Source organism: Equus asinus, chromosome 5 (genome assembly GCF_041296235.1).
Source record: "Equus asinus isolate D_3611 breed Donkey chromosome 5, EquAss-T2T_v2, whole genome shotgun sequence".
In the NCBI taxonomy this organism is placed as follows: Eukaryota; Metazoa; Chordata; class Mammalia; order Perissodactyla; family Equidae; genus Equus; species Equus asinus.
This window is the reverse complement of record NC_091794.1, coordinates 75,394,338-75,418,331: the sequence shown is the minus strand read 5'-3', so window position 1 is coordinate 75,418,331 and position 23,994 is coordinate 75,394,338. Positions and strand designations below refer to the sequence as shown.

Here is a 23,994-nt window from a genome sequence, read left to right as displayed (position 1 = left end):
ATGAAGAGGAGGAAGGGATGAAGAGGAGGAAGGGATGAAGAGGAGGAAGGGATGAAGAAGAGGAAGGGATGAAGAGGAGGAAGGGATGAAGAGGAGGAAGGGATGAAGAGGAGGAAGGGATGAAGAAGAGGAAGGGATGAAGAGGAGGAAGGGATGAAGAGGAGGAAGGGATGAAGAAGAGGAAAGGATGAAGAGGAGGAGGGATGAAGAAGAGGAAGGGATGAAGGAGAGGAAGGGATGAAGAAGAGGAAGGGATGAAGAGGAGGAAGGGATGAAGAGGAGGAAGGGATGAAGAGGAGGAGGGATGAAGAGGAGGAAAGGATGAAGAGGAGGAAGGGATGAAGAGGAAGGGATGAAGAGGAAGGGATGAAGAAGAGGAAAGGATGAAGAGGAGGAAGGGATGAAGAGGAGGAAGGGATGAAGAGGAGGAAGGGATGAAGAGGAGGAAGGGATGAAGAGGAGGAGGGATGAAGAGGAAGAGGGATGAAGAGGAGGAGGGATGAAGAAGAGGAAGGGATGAAGAAGAGGAAGGGATGAAGAGGAGGAGGGATGAAGAGGAGGAAGGGATGAAGAGGAGGAAGGGATGAAGAGGAGGAAGGGATGAAGAAGAGGAAGGGATGAAGAGGAGGAGGGATGAAGAGGAGGAAGGGATGAAGAAGAGGAAGGGATGAAGAGGAGGAGGGATGAAGAGGAGGAAGGGATGAAGAAGAGGAAGGGATGAAGAAGAGGAAGGGATGAAGAGGAGGAGGGATGAAGAGGAGGAAGGGATGAAGAGGAGGAGGGATGAAGAGGAGGAAGGGATGAAGAAGAGGAAGGGATGAAGAGGAGGAGGGATGAAGAAGAGGAAGGGATGAAGAGGAGGAGGGATGAAGAGGAGGAAGGGATGAAGAAGAGGAAGGGATGAAGAGGAGGAGGGATGAAGAGGAGGAAGGGATGAAGACGAGGAAGGGATGAAGAGGAGGAGGGATGAAGAGGAGGAAGGGATGAAGAGGAGGAAGGGATGAAGAGGAGGAGGGATGAAGAAGAGGAAGGGATGAAGAAGAGGAAGGGATGAAGAGGAGGAAGGGATGAAGAACAAGAAGGGATGAAGAGGAAGGGATGAAGAAGAGGAAAGGATGAAGAGGAGGAAGGGATGAAGAGGAGGAAGGGATGAAGAGGAGGAAGGGATGAAGAGGAGGAAGGGATGAAGAGGAGGAGGGATGAAGAGGAACAGGGATGAAGAGGAGGAGGGATGAAGAAGAGGAAGGGATGAAGAAGAGGAAAGGATGAAGAGGAGGAAGGGATGAAGAGGAAGAAGGGATGAAGAGGAGAAAGGGATGAAGAGGAGGAAGGGATGAAGAGGAAGGGATGAAGAAGAGGAAGGGATGAAGAGGAGGAGGGATGAAGAGGAGGAAGGGATGAAGAGGAGGAGGGATGAAGAGGAGGAAGGGATGAAGAGGAGGAAGGGATGAAGAGGAAGGGATGAAGCTATGAGGGCAGCGCCCAGAGGAAAGGAGAGAGGGCACAGCTCATGCTCTCTCACAGTGGAACCCCAGGACCAGGCAGACTGACATGGTCACTGACAGCCCTCCCTGGCTTAACCCCAGGGGGCAGAGCCTGTCCCTGGAGAAGCAGGGCAATGCTTGCTCCCTGTGGGTGGCTTGCTCCCAAGAGGGACAAAGGAAGCACTGAGTCAGCCAAGAAGTTTAATGAGAGAAGAACAGCGAGGCAAGTGCTAGGGTGTGCCACAGCCCCCTCCCTGCTAATGGAAACATTGGGAATGGGGAAGAAGCATCCATCCCTGGAAGGGCCACAGGCAGGGGAAGCTCATCTGTGTTGTCCCCAGGTTAGAAAGCAAAGTGGCAGTATAATTCGAAGTCTCCTCCAAAAAAGTAAAAAAAATTGAAGGGCAACAGAATGGATCAGAAAGAAGTGTATTCATCCCAGGTTGTAGATGGATTTAAATTCACTGAGCCATTGCTCACCAATAACTATTTAAGTGAATCAGAAGAGAGTACTGGGACTGACGTATAAAATGATGGAGTCTGGTCTACAGTCAAAATGCTGAATTTCTACCATTGCTCTTCGTGCAGCTCTGTGGCTATGCAACCTTACCCAAGTCCCTTCTTTTCTGTGAGCCTCTGTCCTCCTCTGTCCAATGAGAGACCACGACTAGATGGTAACCTGGGGTCTTCACGTCTCTGACACTCTGTAGTCACATTGGACTTACCAAGTTCCAAAGCCAAAAAGATAAGAATGAATTTCCAGAGTGTCTATTCAACCTCAATGAAAGGTTTTTTATATACATTTTGCTTTAACATGCTGTCTGCTAATCCAAAAAAAAATCTTAAAAATATGTTTTCTTTATTACTTCTTTAAAATTTAGTTTTTAATGAATAGTGCTGACCTTAGCGCCTCTCTTGGCGCTGGGGAGCCCGTGTCTGCACTGGCAGTCTGCCGCACATCTAGAACGTTATGCTCCCCAGGACCTCTGCCCGCTGCTCCAGCACTGGTAACTCTTAAAAGTGCTGTCAAAATCTATGCTCTCATTTGATGCTCAAAACGCTCTGGAGAAGAACAGGGCATATGCCATTGACCTATTTGGGGGAGAAAGAACCTGCAGCTCAGAGGAGTTGAGAGACTGATGGCACATGGCCTCAGTCTGGTGATGGCAGCGCTGGCCCAGGAACAGGTCCCTGGCTTCGGGCCGGGTGCCCTTCCCGTGGCGGTGCAGCCTCTGTCTCCTTCAACTGCTCCCTCCTTCCTTGGTAAGTTAACTCTCCCCTCCGTCCTCACACGGGGCGTGTGCTCTGAAGTGGGATGAACCGTTATCCTCACTCCTGAACATGCCACCTCCCCTGCAGCTTTGAGGTGCTTCTGCTCGGTGGCTGTTTGGATGCTGTGGCCAGGGTCAGAGCCCAGTCTAGAGTCCTGACTCAGGACCCAGTCTGGGGCGGGCAGAAAGGGCTAAGGGGATGACTCCGCCCCACCCCCTCTTTCTGTGGCCTCATCTCTTTCTTCCATTTCTCACCACTCTCTCTCTCCCCTGCTCTCTCGTCACTCTCTTTTCTTCAACCTTGCCTTGCTTCTTCTTTCCTTCCTCAGATCCCCGCAGGTCCTGGGGAAAGCTGCTCTGGGGCTGGTTCTGTGGGCTCTCCGGGGCCCCGGAGCAAGCCCGGAGCCCAGCGGAGACGGCCGCGCAGGAGCAGAAGCTGACCAGCACCGAGGAGGAGCCGCTCTGGAGAAGCGTCTGCAATGTCAACGCCATCCTCCTGCTGGCCATCAATGTCTTCCTCTGGGGCTACTTTGCATGAGTCCACAGATCTGGCTTCAGCTGACACACGTCCAACACACCCCGGGCTCAGCCACAGCGGCAGGCTTTCCTCTCACCTTGCTGTCCAAACTAGAGACTACAGAGGCTGAAGCTGCAAGAGCCCCTGCAGAGCATCTAATCCAGGCTCCACCCTGGACAACTGGAGAAGTGGAGGCCCAGAGAGAGCACTGGCTCTACTCAGGGCCACACAGCAGGACTCGCACTGGGTCTCCTGACGCCAGCTCTCTTTCCATTACATTGCCTTACATTCCTACCTCAAAAACACTCCTTCTACCCTCTTGGTATGTCTACTCAAAAACTTTTACTACTTGTGTGTTTTGAGGTTACAAAAGTGGAGGATACAAGGAAAGTTGTGGCAAGAATGTTGCAAAGGTCCACATGTACCTTGGCTCACCCCATCCCTGCCTTTCCGCTTCTCCTTCCTCCCTCTCTAGTTCCCAGTCCTTGGCCCCCTATTCCCGGCAGGGCTTCACCCAGGGGGGGCTTTATACTTCCACAGGCAGCTCCACAATCGTGGCTGTCAGACCCAAAGGAGGGAGGGACCCGGGTGGCATGCAAACATGGTGACAGGTGGTGTTTGGGACAGGGAGTTCTGGGCTGAGAGACTCTCCTTGGTGCTACTCAAATTCTGCCTTTTCCACTCTCATATGTGAATGTGTACAGTCTCCGTGGCCTTGAGGAACTTAGAGTCCAGCTGGAGAGACAGCACTTGTTGAAAACAAGAGGACTCGAGTTAGGCTGCTCTGTGCGGAAGGGTAAGCCCTGCAGAGGGGCAGCACGGAGAGCCTTGGAGCCACTGCACTGGGCTGTGCCCTTTGCCCGCCAGGCATCCTCCCACCCTGGAAAACACCATGGCCCTGCTTAGGTGTCCTTCCTCCAGGAAGCTGCCTGATGCCACCACTGGGCCAAGGTCCCACTCCTGCTCCCACACCCTCTGGACCTGCTTCTGTGGCAGCACTGATCCCTGTACTGTGATCTTTGTCTCCCCAACTAGATTGAGTCCTCCAAGGGGCAAGGACCAAGGACCATGCCCCTTGTGACTTTGTACCCATAAAGTAACAGGTGTTCAATAAATGTTGAATTAGTAATTCTCCAAGGTCCCAGTAGACTTTGCACTGTGGCTGGCAGGGAACGACCTGGGGAGCCAACTGGTGGGGAGGAACCTCCAGCTGGAGTTTATACCCTGAGTCTCAGACGTCTGGAATGAAACCACAGCCCTGTCCCATTGCCAAGGACACAGGTGAAAATGTCTCTGTTTTCTTCCATGTCCCCATCTGTCTAGGCTGCCCCTGCTCTCATTGGATCCCCTTTAACGCTGCCTTCCATCATCACTTTATACTAATCACTCAGCAAAACCGAATACAAATAAAATTCTAGTTCCTTGAGGTTTCAATACAGCTGATCCTATGAACGCCCCGTTGCTGCTGCCTCCAAATTTCTGTGTCCCCTGCCCTTTTGACCTCATCTGAGTCACCCCACGTGGCTAAGCTCTCCTCACTGCTCCCCACTGACCCTTCCTGGGAACTCAGCTTTCTCCCCTGATTGTCCCCAAAACCATTCACATAAGGCATTTGTGTATAACCAATTATACTGCAGGTTTAGGGAGGGGAAGATTTTTAAACCACAGAAGCACAGTTTAAAATGAAACATTGAACATCCCTATTTTCAAAAGTTCCTTGGCAGCCTGTTCTGAGTTTCCTACCAGTCTCCCGCCTCCTGCTGCCGCCGTTCTCAGGCCCCTCCCACGGTGGATTTTCTCAGGGCTCTGGGTCCTCCATTCCGGGCCCTCCTCCCTCCTCAGTTTCCACCTCCCTTTATTAGGCTGGATCTCCTCCGCCTCCAGACCTACCTGCTCTAACCCAAAGGTTCATGAGCATGCTGTTAAACACAGCAGGACTGCTGAAGGGCGGCCACTCTCCTTCCCTCCCCTTTTTGCCTGTTTAGTTCCTCCCTGTTCCTCACATCTCAGCATGAAAGTCACATACATCCTAAGGGAAGCCACATTGTCCCAGTGATGACCTTACCCCGGCCACCTGCATCCCAGATCAGGTAATCCCCATCACCCAACAAGTAAGCTCATGGTCCCCTGACTTTACCTGCAAAGAAAGTGTCAGAGTAACATATCCATCACGTAATTACTTCACTAATATTCATCTTGTCCCCTAGATTGTAAGCTCCCCCAGTAAAGTCCCCATCACCTACAGAGGTACCTGGAGCACGGGGGATGCTAAAAAAATGTGTTGTATGAATGAGTGAAAATGAGTTAATGAACAAGAGAGCATCGTTAGCAGAGGAGGGAGGGGGAAATCAAATATTCCAAACACAGAGACGGGGAAAACCACGGCATAATCAGGAAGCAAAAAGTAGTTTAAAATGTCTGGGTTGACAAGGCCACTGCTTGTCTATATGGCTTCTTTGTGCAAGTGAGGAAAAGGTGCCCTTCCTTCTGGTAGCTGTGACTCCCACAGGGCTCACAGGGACAGCCAGAGCTCAGGCTGCATTTCCGCCCTCACATGCCCCCTTGACCAAGTGCATCTCTGCAGGCGCCACCTGCACAACCATGGAGCGGGAGCCCTGCCGAGGTGGGAGGTGAGTGGTGGGGAGGTACACCGGGGTTCGCTCAGGGAGGAGGGTCCATGCTCAGCCTGGGACCTCATCAGCTCTTCCCAGGATTACTGCACCGGTTCTTGACTGTTAGCTCTGTTCTCACTCTCTCCTCTTCCTATCACCCTATGCACTACAGCAAGAGTGATCTTTGTACAACATAAATCCTGTGTCACCTACGTGTTTAAAATTCTCTAGAGACAACGTTTCCTAGCCTGGGATGAGGCCCTACAAAAACTGCTAGCAATATCTCCAGGGTTCAGTCCTTGCCCGCTTCTCTATCCCAGCCAAAGAGAGGCTGTTCTGTGCAGCGGTTAAGAGCAGGGACTAAGGCCTGACCTTCTGGAACCAAATCCCAGCTCTGCCATTTGCTCACTACATGATATCAGGCAAGTTGCTTAACCTCCCTCTCCATTTCCTTTCTACAAAATAGAGCCGTAATTGCAGCTACTTCAGAGTTGTTCAGAGGACTAAGAGTTAATTAACATAAAGTATTTAAAACAGTGCCAGGCACACAGAGTCATGATTAAACTCAATAAACACTAGCTATTGTGACCACTGTTAGTAGCAGGAGAGATGGGCCCACAGAGGCACGACACCACATAGCCTGCTGTCAGAGCAAGGGGGTGGGCGAATTAATTTTTCCTGAGGAATTGGGAAAAGACATAACAAGTTCTTCATATTTGAGCTGTTTGGAGGATGAATAGGAGTTTTCTAGAAGTCATGCAAGGTAGAGGGACGTGTGCGCGAAGGTGGGAGGGTGCAAAAGTGCATGCTGGGTTCCCATAAAAATAGGGATCATAGTTACTCATTCGCAAATACCAACCTGACACATTTAGTTTCCCTCATAAATCATGTTTTGTTTCAGCCTCTCACCTCTGAGGCAGAGCCGGGAGGTTTATTTGACCAGGGACAGGCAAGAAGGAGCATTTGACCACTGTCGCAGAGGCTGTCAGTGCCCCACCCACGTCCCCTAGGCACTCACCAGGCCTATTTGCTGGGTGACTCTGCTGAGGGCTTTCTCTGGCTGCACAAAATACTCAGCCCTGCATAGAACAAGCTGGAAGTGCTGGGGAATTGAGGGCTGGGAGCGGCCCTCAGCCAATGGCAAGCAAGAGTCGGCAGATGAGCACTTACCAGTTCCTTGCCCCTCAAGGGGCTTGTTCTAAACCATCTCCAGAGGTTCTCGGGGACTGAGTCCCAGCTGCCCAGAGTTAACCTGCTCGTTAACTCATCCCACACAGCTGCCTTCCCGGCCAGCCCTGCCCCTTTTCCCCCTCTCCTGCTGGCGATTCCTGGGATCGCTCCCAAACAAATTACCTGCACCTGGTTTCGTGTCCTCCTGGGGAAACCAAACAGAGAGAGTCGTTTAAGACTGGAACATTCTCAAGTCCTGGCTTAGTTTTGCTACCACTTACTTCTTGACTCCCCCCGCCCCACCCAGACCCCATACCTGTTCCGTCATCCTGACTAAGGGCCATGCAAAGATCTGAACTGGTTTAGATCACGTCTAGGGAGACTTCCCAAGTGCTGACATCATGTGCTTCTGACCCAGTTCCACCTTGTCTCCCTGGGGCGGGGAGCGGGTGGCCGGGCGGTGGAGAAGGGTTCACAGGGAAAGCGAGTCACGGGCAAGCACGCTTGAGTGGAAACAGCGCAAAGGGAAAAACTGAGAACTAGTTTTCAGAGAATTGAGATGGGTTTGCCACGAGCAATAATAACGTTTAGAAGTAGCTTTGGACTGTGAAAGGACGACGTTTAAAAACAAATAGCACTCTTAAAAATATCGTGAAGAAACGTTTCTGAAAGTGATTTGCAATTGAGCTTGGACCAGAAAAGTGCTCAGTTTAATATGTGAGACTTGTGACTCTGTCCCTGGGTGTGAGAGCTCACATCAGTTAGAAGGGGGTGGAAACTGCTGGAAACTCAGGCAAAAACAGTGTCAGTTTTCCATTAACCTAGAACTCACGTCTCTCTAGACTTCCAGCCTTAAGTAAGATTACTGTAATTTCTTCTTCTCTCCAGGGTGAAAAGTTGGGAGACCTTTAAAGGTTATATATAAACATAAATCCGAGAGACTTAAATTGAGGCAGTTACGGCTTACTTTCATATTTCAAAATCAAATCTCAGCTGTAGCCCAGGCTCAGAGTAGAAATGTCAGTTCTTTTACTGTGATCTTGCATAAAATATATAACTTTCACTTAAAGTGGAAAGAAAACCCCACCATTACACCTAAGTAGAATACAAAAGCCTTGGTGCATCTCTCAGTAAGGTTTGCATGTAGATTTTAGAATTATGTTCAGAACGGGAAGGAACCTCAGGAGTCAGCCAGTTCCTTTCCTCCTCAGTCCAGGTCAGAATTTCTCTGAACAGCCTGCCTGACAGGTCAGGTTAGCCAGCCTCTGCTTGCACACCTCCAGTGAGAGGGAACTCATTTCCCCCGAGATAGAGCTTCATTGGATGACATTGACAATTAGAAAGTTTTTCTTTAGTCACCTAAATTCTGCATCCTTGCATTTCCAACCACTTATACAAACAAACCAAACAATGTGAAAATAACTCAGATGAATCATTTACTCTAAAATCACATCCATACCACTTGGGATTTATTCTTAAAAGAATAATTCACAAAACTGGGAAGTCCCTGTAGAAGTGCAAATTTATCCAGGATGAGAAGAACATGAAGACGCATAGGACTGATAGCTTTAGAAACCCTCACCTCATTTTATAAGGCACACTCCCACGTCCACCGTCTCATTTAGTTCCCGTTACCGCTCCAGGATGGTGCATTATTTATAAATGAAGAAACAAACTCAAGAGAGGGGAAGTGATGTCCCCATGGCCTGTCACTCTGTAGCTGAATTGGCCCTTGAACCCAGAAATCCAGCTCTACCTTCAGGCCTCTCCCCACCACGCTACTCACATACGTAGGCAGAATACACACGCAGATTCTTTGGGAATGCTACTCGTCTCCAGGTACATGGAATAAATGTGCAAAAAATCTACAGTCCAAGAAGAGGTCAATCTAATAAAAAAGACAGGCAAGTAAGCAAGTTAGCGCAGTATATTTCAATAAGGACTGAAATTGGAGGTAGGGACAAAATACTTTGGGAAAACGCAGAAAGGAGCAACAAATTGCCTGGTAGAGTTGGAGAGGGCTTCACAGACACGGCATTTAGCTTGGATTTTGAAGGGTGAGTACAGATTTCGATGTGGAAAAACGGAATGAATTATATTCCAGGCAGAAGCAGCAACACAAAGCGAGACAAGCAGGTAAAAGGGCACAGTGTGTGTGGGGTAGAGTGAGATTCTCGGTGTGGCTGAAGCCGGTGGCGTGTCAGGGTAGAAAGCAGATGCGCTTGGAGAAGCAGGCAGAGGCCATCTTAAGGACATGGAACGTCACTATGAATTGGGCGCCATGATGTAGCCAGTGGGATAGCGTTGGGGAGGGTGAGCAAGGGCAACACATATATCCAAGGAGCATCTTATCGTTTGCTTTAGAAACATCATTATGGCCACAGAAAGAGAATAAATTAAAAGGTCAGAGGCTGCTAAGGGATGGTACTTTATGAGATCGTTGTAGTACCAGTGGAAAGAAATAAGGAAGAGTCCATCAACAGATGAATGGATAAACCAAACGTGGTGTATACACACACTGGATTACTATTCAGCCGTAAAAAGGTATGAAATTTTGATGTATGCTACAACATGGATGGACTTTGAAAACATTATGCTTAGTGAAATAAGCCAGACTTAGAAGGACAAATGTTGTAACAATTCCATTTATATGAGGTACCTAGAATAGGCAAATTCACAGGGACACTAGGTAGAGTAGAGATTACCAGCGGGTGTGGGGAGGGGGGAAGGAGGAGATATTGTTTAATGGGTACAGTTTATGTTGGGGATGATGAAAAAATTTGGGGTATAGATAGTGGTGATGGGTACACAGAATTGTGAACACATAATGCCACTGAATTGTACATTTTCAAATGGTTGAAATTATAAATATTGATGTATATTTTTTATCACAATAAAAAATAAGAACTGGTGGATGGATATATGCTAAAGCAAATGTAGTAAAATGATGAGCTCAGATTTGAGCACACTGATGTTGAGGCACCTGTAAGATATGCCACTAGAATTGCCAAGTAATTATTTGTATCCATGGGTCTGAAGTCTGGTGAAGAGATCAGGGCTGCAAAACTTCCTTATAATTTCAGCTTGGGAGAAATACAACCTACTTCGTGGAACAAGTAGAACTGTGTTTTTGCATTGGGGATGGTAGTGCTGCCCAGTGGTGTAGGTAATTTTTGGATAGTGAGTTACTTGAGACTTTATTTTGTGGGGGAAACTGGGAAAGGGAGAGGAGTCGTCTATTTGTCCAGTAAGGCTCTGGGAAGTGATGTGGATCACATATGTTATAATAGAACTTGGAGGTGGAGGTGAGGACAGGACTTGTTGCCCCAGCTGCTGGCAGTTCCATGGGGAGGCGGCCTTCCACTGTCAGCCCATCAGAAACTTCCTCAGCTGCACAGCATCCCTGCCTGAGGTCCTACCCTTCCGAGGGCAGTCCATAGCCAATGACTCATAAGTCCAAAGGCACAACCATTTTAGCCTAACGTGAGACCACTCTGATGGGTCCAGACCCCCCTGTGGGGTTGGCCAAGACTGCTATCAGATCTGCATTGCAGCGCAACTTCTCCCTCTGCCCACTCTCGAGTCCTGCCTTTCACTGGTGTGGACCCAGGGCACTCCCTGATCAACATCCTGCACACTAGACTCCAGTCTCAGTGTCTGAATCCAACCTGAGACAGTGGTGTAAACAGCTAACCAAGCTCCTTTGACTTCACCTAGTCATAGCAATCACTATAATCCCAAACCATGCTGGCTAGATCTCCACAGACAGCCCCCAACCTCTGCATTCTCCACATGCCCTGGTAAGTAGCTAATGGCTATTTTCTGTTTTACAAGACAGAGTGTTAACAGGCTTCAATTAATCCAGTTGGACAAGTAACAAAAAGACTCTCATGTGTTCAGCAAATAATTCCATTCCAGCTGCCCCAAAGACCCCCACAGCAAAAGTCATTAAACTTGGGTGTTTTATTTTCTCTCTCCTGTGACCCTGAAGTGTTTGCTGACATTTGAAGTCTGGTCATAATCATTGTCCCCTAGCCACGTTTCTGAATCTTCAGGCAAATTCACAGCTGTCCCATTTTCTGAGTCAGATGTTCTAATCAACTAATCCATTCTAAACAGCCTTGCTTCTGGACATAAACAGGGAAGAAAAAATGAACCTCTTTAAACTTCAGGGTCACAAAATTGTGCTAGAAAAAGTTCCAAATGGAAACACTTGGATGGTCAAAGAAGACAGGTTTTATTAGTAAAAATAAATATATTTGAGACTTCTATGCATTGGCACGAATCCAATGAACCAAGATTGAGAACAAAAAAACTGGTCATTTAAAACCTTTAGGGGCCGGCCCCGTGGCCGAGTGGTTAAGTTTGCTGCTCTGTTTGGGTGGCCCAGGGTTTCACTGGTTCGGATCCTGGGCGCAGACATGGCACCACTCATCAAGCCATGCTGAGGCGGCATCCCACATGCCACAACAAGAAGGACCCACAACTGAAAATACACAACTATGTACCAGGGGGCTTTGGGAAGAAAAAGGAAAAAATAAAATCTTTTAGGAAAAAAAACCTTTTAGACGAATTTAATTTTTTGTTGTTTTGTTTTTGTCTTTGTACATTTCCTTTACAACAAATCTTGGAAGCCCAGTAAATTAAGCAAAGTACATCTTGCATTCTCCTCAAATTAATCTCAGGGACACACAGAATTCTTAACAAGAATAGAGCTGTATAAACCTTTATAAATAAAAGGGATTTCAAACGGATTCATTTTTTTTTTTTTGAGAAAGATTAGCCCTGAGCTAACATCTGCTGCCAATCCTCCTCTTTTCGCTGAGGAAGACTGGCCCTGAGCTAATATCCGTGCCCATCTTCCTCTACTTTATATGTGGGACGCCTACCACGGCATGGTTTGCCAAGTGGTGCCATGTCCCCACCCAGGATCCGAACCGGCGAACCCTGGGCCGCCGAAGTGGAACATGCGCACTTAACCACTGCGCCACCAAGCCAGCCCCTGATTCATTCTTTAAAATTGTAGCTGCCCAGTCAACAGTAGCTACTGTTGATTGGGCCCTGACTACGTGCCAGCCACTGTGCTAAGTGTCTTATATGTATTGTCCTGCTTTATCCTCCCAACTCACCTGAGATAGGTAGGCCTCTGTGTACAGCGTGAATGATGTTTCCTACAGTTGTGCACCATGGTAGCCCCAGGGATAAGTGTTACTTTCTTTTTCAGATAAGGAAATGGAGGTGTAGAATGATTCCACACCTTGCCACCAACTCACACAGCTGGTGCTTGATGGCAACAGGACTCAAGCTAGGCCGCTTTGACTAAGCCAGGGCTCTTACTATGCTACATTGTACCTCCTCCCCTGCTAGAAGATACAAAAACTAATTGTGGCAGGATAGATAGTGTCATAATCTCTGTAATCATGACTTTCCCTGCCTTTGTTCTTGCTGTTCCCCTTGCCTACTCTGTCCTTCTGCCTGCCGAAATTCCATGCATCCTTCAAGGCCCAGCTCAAAGGTCTGTAAGATTTCCCCTGGGCCCTTCCCTTCTCTAGCAGAATTAACCCTATCCTCCCACTGCCCTGCGTACCCTGTACCTGGCTATTTTCTGTTTTTCCAAGAGAGAATAGTAACAGCATTCAAAAATGTTTAATGGATGCAGCTCTAGTATTCCTCACATCGAGTTGAGGATGCGCATTTCTCTTACTCCTTAGACAGGAAAGGGGCATTTTCTCCAGCCCCTTTACACACCACCCCCACCTTTCTCTCTTTTTTAACTCTTCCTTCAGCCTCTAGAGTTCAGGACCATATTTGTTCATACTTATTATATTTGTTCATACTTATATTTCCATGTTGAAGCGTAGCCCACCTGTTTGTGTTTTTCTCCTTAGGACTCCACATCCTCAAGAGCAGGGATGGAGTTTCATTCACCTCTGTATCCCCTTCCCTTGGCGCCCAGCACTGTGCCCAGCACATAAGTTCTCAACAAACTTCAAAGAAATCCTTCTGTGACCTACTAAAGCGGTCTGCCGGGCGTGCATTCCCATGTCTCAGCTCAGGGAGAGAAAAGCTCTCATCAACTGTATAAATCTAGGGATACAATTCAGAATGTATTTATGGAAATTAAGGTCAAGTGTTGCTGAAGGAATAAAAAATTTATTAGTCCATTTCAAAATAGCTGCACAGAATATACAGAGCCCTGTATTTCAGCTGTTTCATTTGTGTTGTGATTGAAGAAAGGGTTCCATTTCATAGAGGAAACACCATGAGCTTAAATAAAATGTACCAAACGTCTGGGATAATGATAAATCTTGCATTATAGGTCATGCAAGACTATAGTTAGAGACATGCATTCTAATCAATCTGAGGCTGGGAGCTGTATGATATAGTATGTTATCATATAAAGGAATCTCAGTGTAGTTTAAATGCATTTATGCTTCTCTCATGTTAAAATTTATATGAAATTAGAACATTAGGCCAAAGTAATTTTATCCTTAAATGTTTAACTCACTTTGGAGAGAGAGAGAGACTGTTCACACTTTGGACACAGCAAGTTCATCCATCTAGATGGAAGAAGCAGCACACAAAAAATCCTCCTAATAGTCAAAGATGATGACATAATGTCAATGCTTAAAAGGTCCCTGACAGGACGTTTTTATTTTTGTTTTATGTAATCATATCAAATTGGTAACCTGGTCCCCAAGCCTACTCTATTTCATAAACAGAAAATTTGAAAAGGAAAAAGTGGGGCCAGCCTGTAGCTGAGTGGTTAAGTTCACGTGCTCCACTTTGGCAGCCCAGGGTTTCACCAGTTCAGATCCTGGGCACACACATGGCACCGCTTGTCAAGCCAAGCTGAGGTGGCGTCCCACATAGCACAACCAGACGCACTCACGACTCGAATATATAACTATGTAATGGGCGGGTTTGGGGAGAAGAAGAAGAAAAAGATTGGTAACAGATGTTAGCTCAGGGCCAATCTTAAAAAAAAAAAAGGAAGAAGAAATTCTGAAATAATGAAATGTGCCAATTGTCAGCAAGGGAAGGACAAACAGCAAAGCAGCATAAATGCTGAAAACAAAACAAAACAGAGCCACAGGAGAGTGGAGGCCGTCACGGCAACACAAACAGCCCTGCTCCACCTCCATAGCCCTGCACGTCCGTTGGCCAGTAGAAGGCTGACCTTCATCTTGATGCCAGAAACATCAGGAACGCATTAAAATACATTCAGCACCTGTTTTAAGGAGGTTAGGAAACACGTGATAAATTGAGAAGATGTTCCAGTCAATAGTTAAAAGAAAAAATACTTTAAAGTATAACAGAACTATTTTAAAAATTCAGATATTCAGAACTCATTCAGGGTTCAAATAGTGAGGGTTTTACTATTTGGGGAATTTATGTTAGGAAGAATGTAAAGCTTATTACAATTAATAATTTCTTTAAAGGCAAAGCACACTTTCTAATGCCATCAGATCTAACGCCTTTTCCAATTCAGATTCAAATTAAACATCACTACTTTTTAAATTAGTTCGTCTCTGACTATACCTAAATCAAAGTATAACACAGGTTATCCCAAGAACCACTTAGGTGTGTGGACAATCCTGCAGAGAGACTTCCAGATGACAGCATGATGGTGTTGCTGAAAACAAAAGGAATAATCTGACTTTTATGCCTCCTTTTCCCCCCAATCTTCACATTTGGTTTAATAATCAATACCAAAGAATTGCAATTTATATAATGTGTGCTATTGCCAACTGGCACCAATACTATCTTAAGTGTAATTATTCATATCTGGCAAGACCTGAGGTCTCACAGGACACATTTTCCCTTCATATCTTATAAACATTAGGAACTTAAGAGAGGCTACATTGTTTGTAATCATGTATAACCTAACATGCCAGAGAATCATTCAATGATTCCAGTTTGCTATTTTACCTTCTGACAAGTTCTATACAAGAGAAAGAAATAAAACTAACTTGCATTACATTCAAGATGTTGCCTATACAAATGCCAGGAAGGGAAGCAAAATGAACAGCCGGAGCATATGGCAGTGAGCTGACGGCATAAAGAAACTCGCTCGGCACGAGCAACAAGGAGCATCTTGAAATGTACAAGACATATGTGTTTTAGAAAGAAGACTGAAGTGTTTCAAAATAAAAACAGGACAAAGTGAACCATGAGTGCTGAATAAAGTTTTAATTAAAAATGGGTTTTTAGCCTGTAATGTGAATATACAATATGCTTCACAGATGGATTTTATATTTAAGCCTTATCCAAACCAAAAAGTAAGTGAGACAAATAAAGCTTCTGAAAATGGCACAGAGGCTAAAATGTATGTAAACAATAGAGAGTTCTGGTACAAACAAATAAAGAAGGAAAAGCAACCCTCTGTCATCCATTTTCTGCTTGTACATTGCAAAAGGAGATCATATAACCTACCTTTGGTGCAAGCATATTGCTTCTCAGTTTAAATATAGTAGACACATACAATCAGGAAACAACTTGAATATCCAACCACAGAGGCATGGTTAAATTGCGTCACAGTATGTCAATGTAACAGTAGATAACCATGCACCATTTCAGAAAAATGAAACATGTATGTATTGACATTAAAGTAATAAGACACAAAATGTGTAGAAAACTAACAACTTTGTAGAAATAGAATATCACAATAAAATACATAAAAACTACCAACTTATCCTTACTTTCATATGAATACTTCTGGAAAACTTCCAATTTTTATACGTTGTTGCTTTCTAAAATCAGAAAATAGTCTTAAAAAGTCCAGTTAAAGCTGAAATTTTTACCTAGAAAAACTGATATAAAATAATAATGATTCTAACTTTGTCAGAAAATGTTTTCATATTAATCTTTGATGTCTGAGTTGTGGCCCTTATCTATATAGCTGCATTCTTGGCCCAAGGCAAGAAGCAATTATTCCTAAGTTCTCTGGCTATAAGCAAAGAAAGAATGAAACACAGGCATAGAGCAAATGAAGATGTATACAGGGCCAATGGCTGTACTTTTCTATTTTTTTCCTTGAAAAAAAGGTCTAAACCAAACATAAAAGGTTATCTAAAGCTCTTTCCAATGCATTTAAACAGCATGGGTTTAAGCTGGAAAATCGCTGGCAGTGACTGTAGTGTTTGAAAGTATCTTAATGCCAGGAAATACTCTTCTATTACAAAGTATTTATTTTTTAAAGTTCAGCTGAGGTTTAAGTTTTATGTGTAATCTCTAAGATGGATCAAAAGTAAACTCAGGAACAGCCTTTCCTACTAGGTTTTCTGAAGGTTCCCTTTCGTTTAGAAGCCATGTTTATTTACTGTCATACTCCCTTGTGCTCCCCTACTTGAAACTCTAGCTCCAGGCAAGAGGTCAACTTGCTGCCCCCAAATACGCTTTGCTGACCCTATTTCCACACCTTTATGCCACTGCTCAATTTTTTTCCACTTAAAGTACTTTTCTCCTTCCCTACCTATTCCAATCCAACCCATCCTCAGACTGAGCTCATGTCCCCTCTCTGGACTCATGAAGCCTTTTCAGATAGATGACTTTAGTTCTCTCCATCCTTTGAACTCTTATTACTCATCGACTCTTCAGCAATTATGGATTCCTTTGTGATATTTCTTACTGTGTTCTTTTCAAGTATTTATGTCATCTGCTAAACTAGATTGAAAGTTCAGGAAGAACATTTAAGAAGTATTTTTTTTATGTTTGACAAGCATTCGACACTCAAGGGCTCAGTAAACATGCTGAAAGGTGAAAAATGGCTGGAGAAACACAGACTACAAAACCCTTACCCTTGGTCTTAACATGAGCTTTGGGATGTCAGATATATTTGCTTAATGATACTGTGAGAATGAGACGGCATTATCTGAACACCTAAAGATGTTTTTGGTATGAGGACACGGTTCAAATTCTACAGTTGGGCATACGGAGAGGGGTCTTGATGTGATTTCAACATACATTTCGTCCTCATCTTGGGCCCCGGTTTCACCGTATGCTCTGTACTCTGACCATACGAAACTTGAGCAGTTCCCTGAACATGCTGTTCTTCTTTCACGTCCACACAAGCTCCGACGCCCTGCCTCTCTTCCGAAAGATCATCCATTAAGATCAAGATGAAAGGCTGCTTCCTCTGTGACGTCTTCCTCCACTCATCAAGCAAGTGGTTGCTTCCTCTTTCACGCTCCTAAAACACCCACCCAGACATCTCCTTCATACATTTACTTATATTGTCTACATCCACGGCACATTAATATTTTACAACACGCTATCATAATGTGTTTCTGAGAAGTGAGAATATATCTTCTTATTTATTTTATGTTTGCCCAATGCCACTCACAATATCTAGTTCATAGTAGGTACTCAATGTTTGCTTTATGAATACATAAATGAATGAATGACCTTGCTATTTAGATAAAGGGAGAAAAAACCCTGGTATTTAAAGGTTAGTCATGGATAACCCAAATGTATACAATTTCCATGGAAATTAGGAGCCAGCCATTATTCTTCTTGGAGCTCAAGGCATTTTGTGCCTAAAGTAAAAAACCATTCAGATTATGAAGAGGTTAACAAAATGAAAACGAAAAAAGGAGGAGAAATTTAAATCAGCAAAAAGAGTCCTACATGCTCCTCACTACAGAGGAAGCTGTGAACAGGTGCTAGGCCCACGGTTCTCCAGCCTGGGCAAGCACCGCAGTCACCTAGAGACTCTCTTGGAAACACAGCCAGCTTTACTGTGTCAGGAAGTTAGGAGGAGGAAACTGTTTTAACACTCTTCCTGAGCGATTTGGATCAGGCAGGATTCGGAACCACCGAACCGGAACATAACCGGAAGCTCTACCAGGCTTTAGACCTGGATGCTATATAGTCATGCACATTCCAGTAACGAGATGACTATTAGGTATGTCTCAGATATTCTACTTCTGAATCCTATACCTAAGGAAAAGTTATCTCCAAATTATGGCAATTTCCAATTATTTGTAGTAATTAGATCACTGAATTCTTTAAACCCCACAGAACTCATTACTAAACCTTTCTAGTATAGCTGGTAAGCTACAAGTTGACTAGTTTAATTTCCCTCACTGTTCAAGGGAATGGAGGTGTGTTGATAAGTAGGTGAACTGGCCAACAGGTAGGACAGAGTAGGGAGCAGAAAAAGCAAACGTTTGGAGCTATTCACAAATATATATAAAAAAATCTGAATAATGGAAAACTAGCCTCCTCCAAATACAGAAGTGAATCAATCACTGAGAATCAAGTATCATGTCTTAAAATCCAATATTAAATCTAATCCCTAAGAAAAATCAAACAATAGTAGGAAAAGTTGTATAGGATATTTACGAGAAAATACTAACATCTGGGTTTAAATCTTAGTTCAGCCATTTACACTCCCACTGTGTGACCTGCAAGACACTTTGCCCAAATTTGAGTTTTCTCATTTTTAAAAATGTAGATTATAATCCCTGCCCTAACTAATTCATAAACGTGTTATAGAGAGATATGATAAAACAACTTACGTAAAAATGCTTGAAAATGGTAATGAGCTACAAAAAATACAAGCTATTATTTAACATAACAGTTCAGTGGAAACAGTCTTTCCAAGGCTTTAAATATTTGGTAGATAAAAATTCACTGAAGTCAAATGTTCTTTTCCTTCCATTTTCCCCAACATAAACATTTGAAAGTACTTCCTAATTCAAAAGCTGGCGTCTTTTCTCTCATTTGGCAAAAACAATTCCCCCATTGGGTTTCCAGTGGAACTGAAATGAGTTTGACTGTTTTTGTTTAAGATTATCAACAAAAACCTCTCCAAATTATGCAGTTTCTATGCCAAAACACATTCTTTATGCAGCACAGTTGTAGGAATATATCATATGTGAACAACTGCTGGGCCACAAAGGAGAATGAGAATCAGGATAGCATATTTTTTCTATCCTTTAGGAAAATGCAAAATATTTTTAACACATTCTTGTTGAGCAGAGTGGTAGATGCCTTTTCAATGTAACTTCTTATTTAACAATAGAACATTATTAAAAATGGGGTGAAAGGGGAGATAAAATGTTTCAGAAAACATACAGGTCTCAGACAAGTCCAATAGATAATTAGTCAGCTATGTAATAAATAATAAACATCATTTATAGAGCTTTCACCATGTGTGAGGCATTGTTTTGAGCACTTTATATTTGTTAACTAATTTAATCTTCAGAATGACCCCCTGTGATTGGTGGTAATGTCTTCATTTTACAGATGAGAAAACTGAGGCACAAAGGCACCACCGCCTTGTCTAACATCGCACAGTGATTAAGCGGTTGAAGACGGAGTTGACTCAGCAGTGTGATGCTAGAGGCCACATATTTAACCACTGGGCTTTTTTTCTGGACAGTGAGTAATTCATATGCAGTAAGACGCAATAGCTAAAATAGAATACTCATTAGCCAGCAATTTCCAAAAATATATTTTAAAATTTATTCATATATTTTTACTTATATTATTTATATCTTAGGTTGAGATCTCTAAAGGAAATTTTTGTAATTAAAACATTTTTAATTTAAAACTTCTAAAGAATTACCTGGTAAACCTGAGATAAGTCTACTTGTAGAAAGCTATGTGTGTATGTAGATACATGAGTGTGTATACACAGATGCGCTCACGCACGCACACACATATATACACACATACATACACCTCTGTGACTACTGTCGAACAGTATAATCTTCTGAAAAATGCGGCTGTCCAATCACATTCGTTACAAATTCTTAAAAGCTACAGAGATGTTCACCTGCTGAGATGGTCTAGCGTTACTTCTATTGATTTAGGGTGATTTAATCTAACTTCTACCTCTAACATTCCTCCACGTCAAAAGAATATAGTTAATCTGTAAAACATAACTGTGCTAAATCCAAAGCAAACAAAAGACAAAATAAACTTCCTAGGATCGAAACTGGCTTTACAGGACATACTCACAAACTAAATTTATTTTTATTTCAAAAATACTTTAACAAGTGAGGGAAGTCACACATAAAGTTTAAGTGGACAATATTCTCAGAGACTTACGTCATATGTTTAGTTTCACTTGTGAGCTCTACATAAACCTCCACCAAAGTGCACAGGTACACAAGGAAGACAGGATTCTAACAACAGAAATAATGACGCTAAGGCAGCTGTCTATGCCTGGCTGGATTTATGCACAAAACAATGAAACTGATGACAGGGAAATTATTTCTGTATCACATGTATACACAAAATTATTTATTTTCAGTAACCTCTGTATGTATTTTAAGCATCTACTATTTGTCAGGTACAACGCCAGTCACTGCATCATTTACCTAACATATTCTTCATTGTAACCATCCTAGGTAGTACCACTCCCATTTAATGAATAATAAAGTTAAAGGTCAGTATCTCCAGATAGCACCACAGTACAGAATTCAAACCCAGGCTTATGTGGCTCTTTCCACAATACTGCACAACCTACAGAAATCAAATAATTAGTAAATTTAAGAGCCATACCAAATAATCTGGATAACTTGGTCTCATGTCTTAAAATAATTTTGAAATTTTAAAATATTTATTCATATAGCTCATATCGCATTTTTCCCCTAATCAGAGCCTTAAGATCTTCCAGAATATTACCTCTATATTGACTTGGAATTTTAGTAATTATAGTTACCCTTACTGAGCACTGTGCATTGCCTGTGATGCTCCGCAGGCATCAACTGTTTAAATGATCACAACCACCCTATGAAAATATCTTCCTTTTTACAAAGGAGAAAACAAGTTCAGAAAGGTTAAGTAACACAGAGGTGACAAATTCAGAGAAAGAAATCTGACGTCTATTCAACTCTAGAACCAACAGTACTGCTATTATGCCAGAGGAAATATTTTTCAGATTGCAAATTCCTTTTCCCAGATCATTTCCAAAAAACAATATGACAGTGCCTAACATACGTGAAACAATGTCCACACTTATTTTCTATTTAATCCTAGTATTTCTCTGAGGAATGGAGGGCAATGTTTATTAATATCCAATTCCACAGGTAGAAAAAAATGAGGTTCAGAAAAGTTGTGAAGGAAGTGCTTTTTCTACTATACAATGTTGCTGTCAATCTCCTGAAAGTAGAACTTTCTGAAAACCTATATATACTTAAATCTTTCTTCAGCACTTTGTTTGCATATATCACTAATTTTACTAAAAAACAAACACACAAACAGAAACTCCAGCGAAGAATGAGTTTCATTGATAAAAGGAAGCCTCTAACAGGATCCACTTATTTTTGATTCTATTACATATGTTCAAAGACATTAAAGGTTTTCTCTCACCTTATTTCTGAACTATATCATAAACTCAGAAAGTTAAACGTCTTTAAATTTTTTTCTGCAACAGAAATGTAGTGATGCTTGTGACAGTATTTGACTTAAAGTCTATTTTGTTTTATATTAATATAACCACCTATGCTCTCTTTTGTTTATTATCCCAATAGTATTTTTTACAGAAATAGAAAAAAAAAATCATAAAAGTCATATGCAACCACAAAAGACCCAGAATAGCTAACGTGATCTTAAGAAAGAAGAAGAAAGCTGGAGCCATCACACTTCCTGATTTCAAGCTGAATCACAAAGCCACGGTAATTAACGCAGTATCGTACTGGCATAAAGATGGACATATGGCAATGGAACAGAATAGCCCAGAAATAAAGCAACACACATATGGTCAACTGATCTTTGACAAGGGTGTCAAGAAGATACAATGGGGAAAGGATAGTCTCTTTAACAAATGGTGTTGGGAAAACTGGATATCCACGTGCAGAAAAATGAAATTGGACCCCTAACTCACACCATACGCAAAAATCAACTCAAAGTAGATTAAGACCTGGAACTGTAAAACTCCTAATAGAAAACATAGGGGAAAAGCTTCTCGATGTTGGTCTTGGCAATGATTTCTTGGATATAACACCAAAAGCACAGGCAACAAAAGCAAAAATAGACAAGTGGAAGCACATTAAATTAAAAAGCTTCTGCGTAGCAAAGGAAATCACCAACAGAATGAAAAGGCAACAGAATGAAGAGGCATGGAGAAAATATTTGTAAGTTGTGGATCTGATAATATCTCTTTTATTTGTTAATAACAAAGTTTCAGTTATATAAGATGACTAAGTCCTACAGAACTACTGTACAGCAGGGTACCTATAGTTACCAAACGAAACAAGGGACACAAGGAAACTCTGGGAGTGTTGGGTTATGTCTATGACCTTGACTGTGGTGACCGTTTCACAGGTGTCTGCATATGCCCAAACTCATCAAATTGCACATATTCAATATGTGCAGTTCTTTCTGTATCAATGATACCTTAATAAGGCCGTTTAAAGAAATGGAGTGATGCTTGAATGTGCGGTTGGGTAACAATGCTCCACAGAAAGCACATCATCAGTCGTTTATCTGGAACTACCCCATAATCAACACTGATTACCATGAACTCTCGGGTCAGTTAACATAAATCTGCAGTGATATTCCTTTCATACACTTCCACCGACTTCTCCCTTAGTTCACGAGATGATCTCTTTAATCATTGTTAGTGTTTGGATGTTGGAGATTTGCCCTAGGTTTTACCGCATTAATGTTCAATTTACAGTGCAATCACTGAGGTTTTCTCTGAAGAGATCACAGCTCCACCATTAAAAACTTATGAACTGTTACAAGCTGAGTTTTTTAGCCACTTATCTATTTGAGAGGCAGAGTTTGGGTTAGATTCAAATCCAAGCTTTACTCTTTACTGGCTGTGTCTATCACTGGCCAACCACAGTGGCTTGATCCTTAGTTACCTAGTTTGTAACACTGAGGTTACTTATGCCTGCCCAAGCTCACAGAGCTGCTGTGAGGCTCAAATAAGATAACGTAGGTAAATTGTCAAGTATAGATGGTAGTCCTTAAGAAATATTATTTTAATTCCCTTGTTTTAAGAACTTTAAAAATGACACTAAGGTAGGGATGGAAAGTAAAAAAACCAAAAAACAACTTCCCCCCCAAAAACCTGCAAACATTCACATGCTATACAAATGAGAGCAGAATCCATTCTCTCCCATCAGGTTCATTTAGGTGAATTATCACAGCTTGAATGCAACGTACTAAGATTTAAGAAATTAGTAAAAAAGAAGAAAAAGACTATTTCATTGGGACAGTTTTGCTTAAATATTTACATACTAATTCCCAATTATTCAGGAGAGCCATAGTGTCTAGATTGAGTAGGTTGGTTACATGTGAAAGCTAGAAGATAGAGAATTATTCAGTCCTTCAGTTAAAAATGTACTGCTTTGTGAGTGACAAAAGATAAGACATTGGGAAAGAAAATATTTAAGCTTACCTTGGGAACTAAGAAATTTGCATTTCATAGAAGGGATTTACACTGCATTGGAATACAAGACGCTAGAAACAACTGCAGGCAATTGCTTCCTGGTCCATTGCCTAACTCTGCACTTATCGCCCAGTGCAGGAGCAGTTTAGGAGCTGGCCCTGGTCACCTGACGCTGTGTATCTTAGTCGGTCAGCCAAGTAACAGACAAACAAAAAGGCAGGCCATCATATTATATGACTTTTTTCTTAATTTAAAAGTACTCTTGAAAAATAGATTTCACTACAAAAACGCTAACCCTCTCAACTGAGGAACGAACCATTTCTTTCTTCTTGAGGACCACTGTACAACGAAGATTTTTCTCTCATCTTTTCCACTTTATCTCTTTGGTCTACAGGTATAGATAGACTAGGCTGATAGCAACAGTCTTGTTGGGTCTTCTTATTTTTTATATCCAGATAGAGTTAGGCTTTGCACTGTTTTTAGAGGCCCTTCATGTATTTTTCTGTCATGTAGTCACTTAACAAACATTGTACACCTACTGTCTGCCATGGATGCAGAGGTGAACAAGATCCTAGATCAGCAGAAA

At 42.9% G+C, this 23,994-nt stretch overlaps 1 protein-coding gene across 1 annotated transcript in view; it reads left to right on the top strand.

Moving 5' to 3' along the window:
• SLC5A9 (solute carrier family 5 member 9) overlaps positions 1-4,709 on the top strand; it is a 29,142-nt gene extending 24,433 nt beyond the window's left edge. The window contains exon 15 of the mRNA XM_044770743.2: positions 3,085-4,709. Within this exon, the coding sequence (XP_044626678.2) occupies positions 3,085-3,293 (209 nt within the window). The 3' untranslated portion in view covers positions 3,294-4,709. The remainder of the gene's footprint in view (positions 1-3,084) is intronic.
• The last annotated feature ends 19,285 nt before the right edge of the window (positions 4,710-23,994 follow it).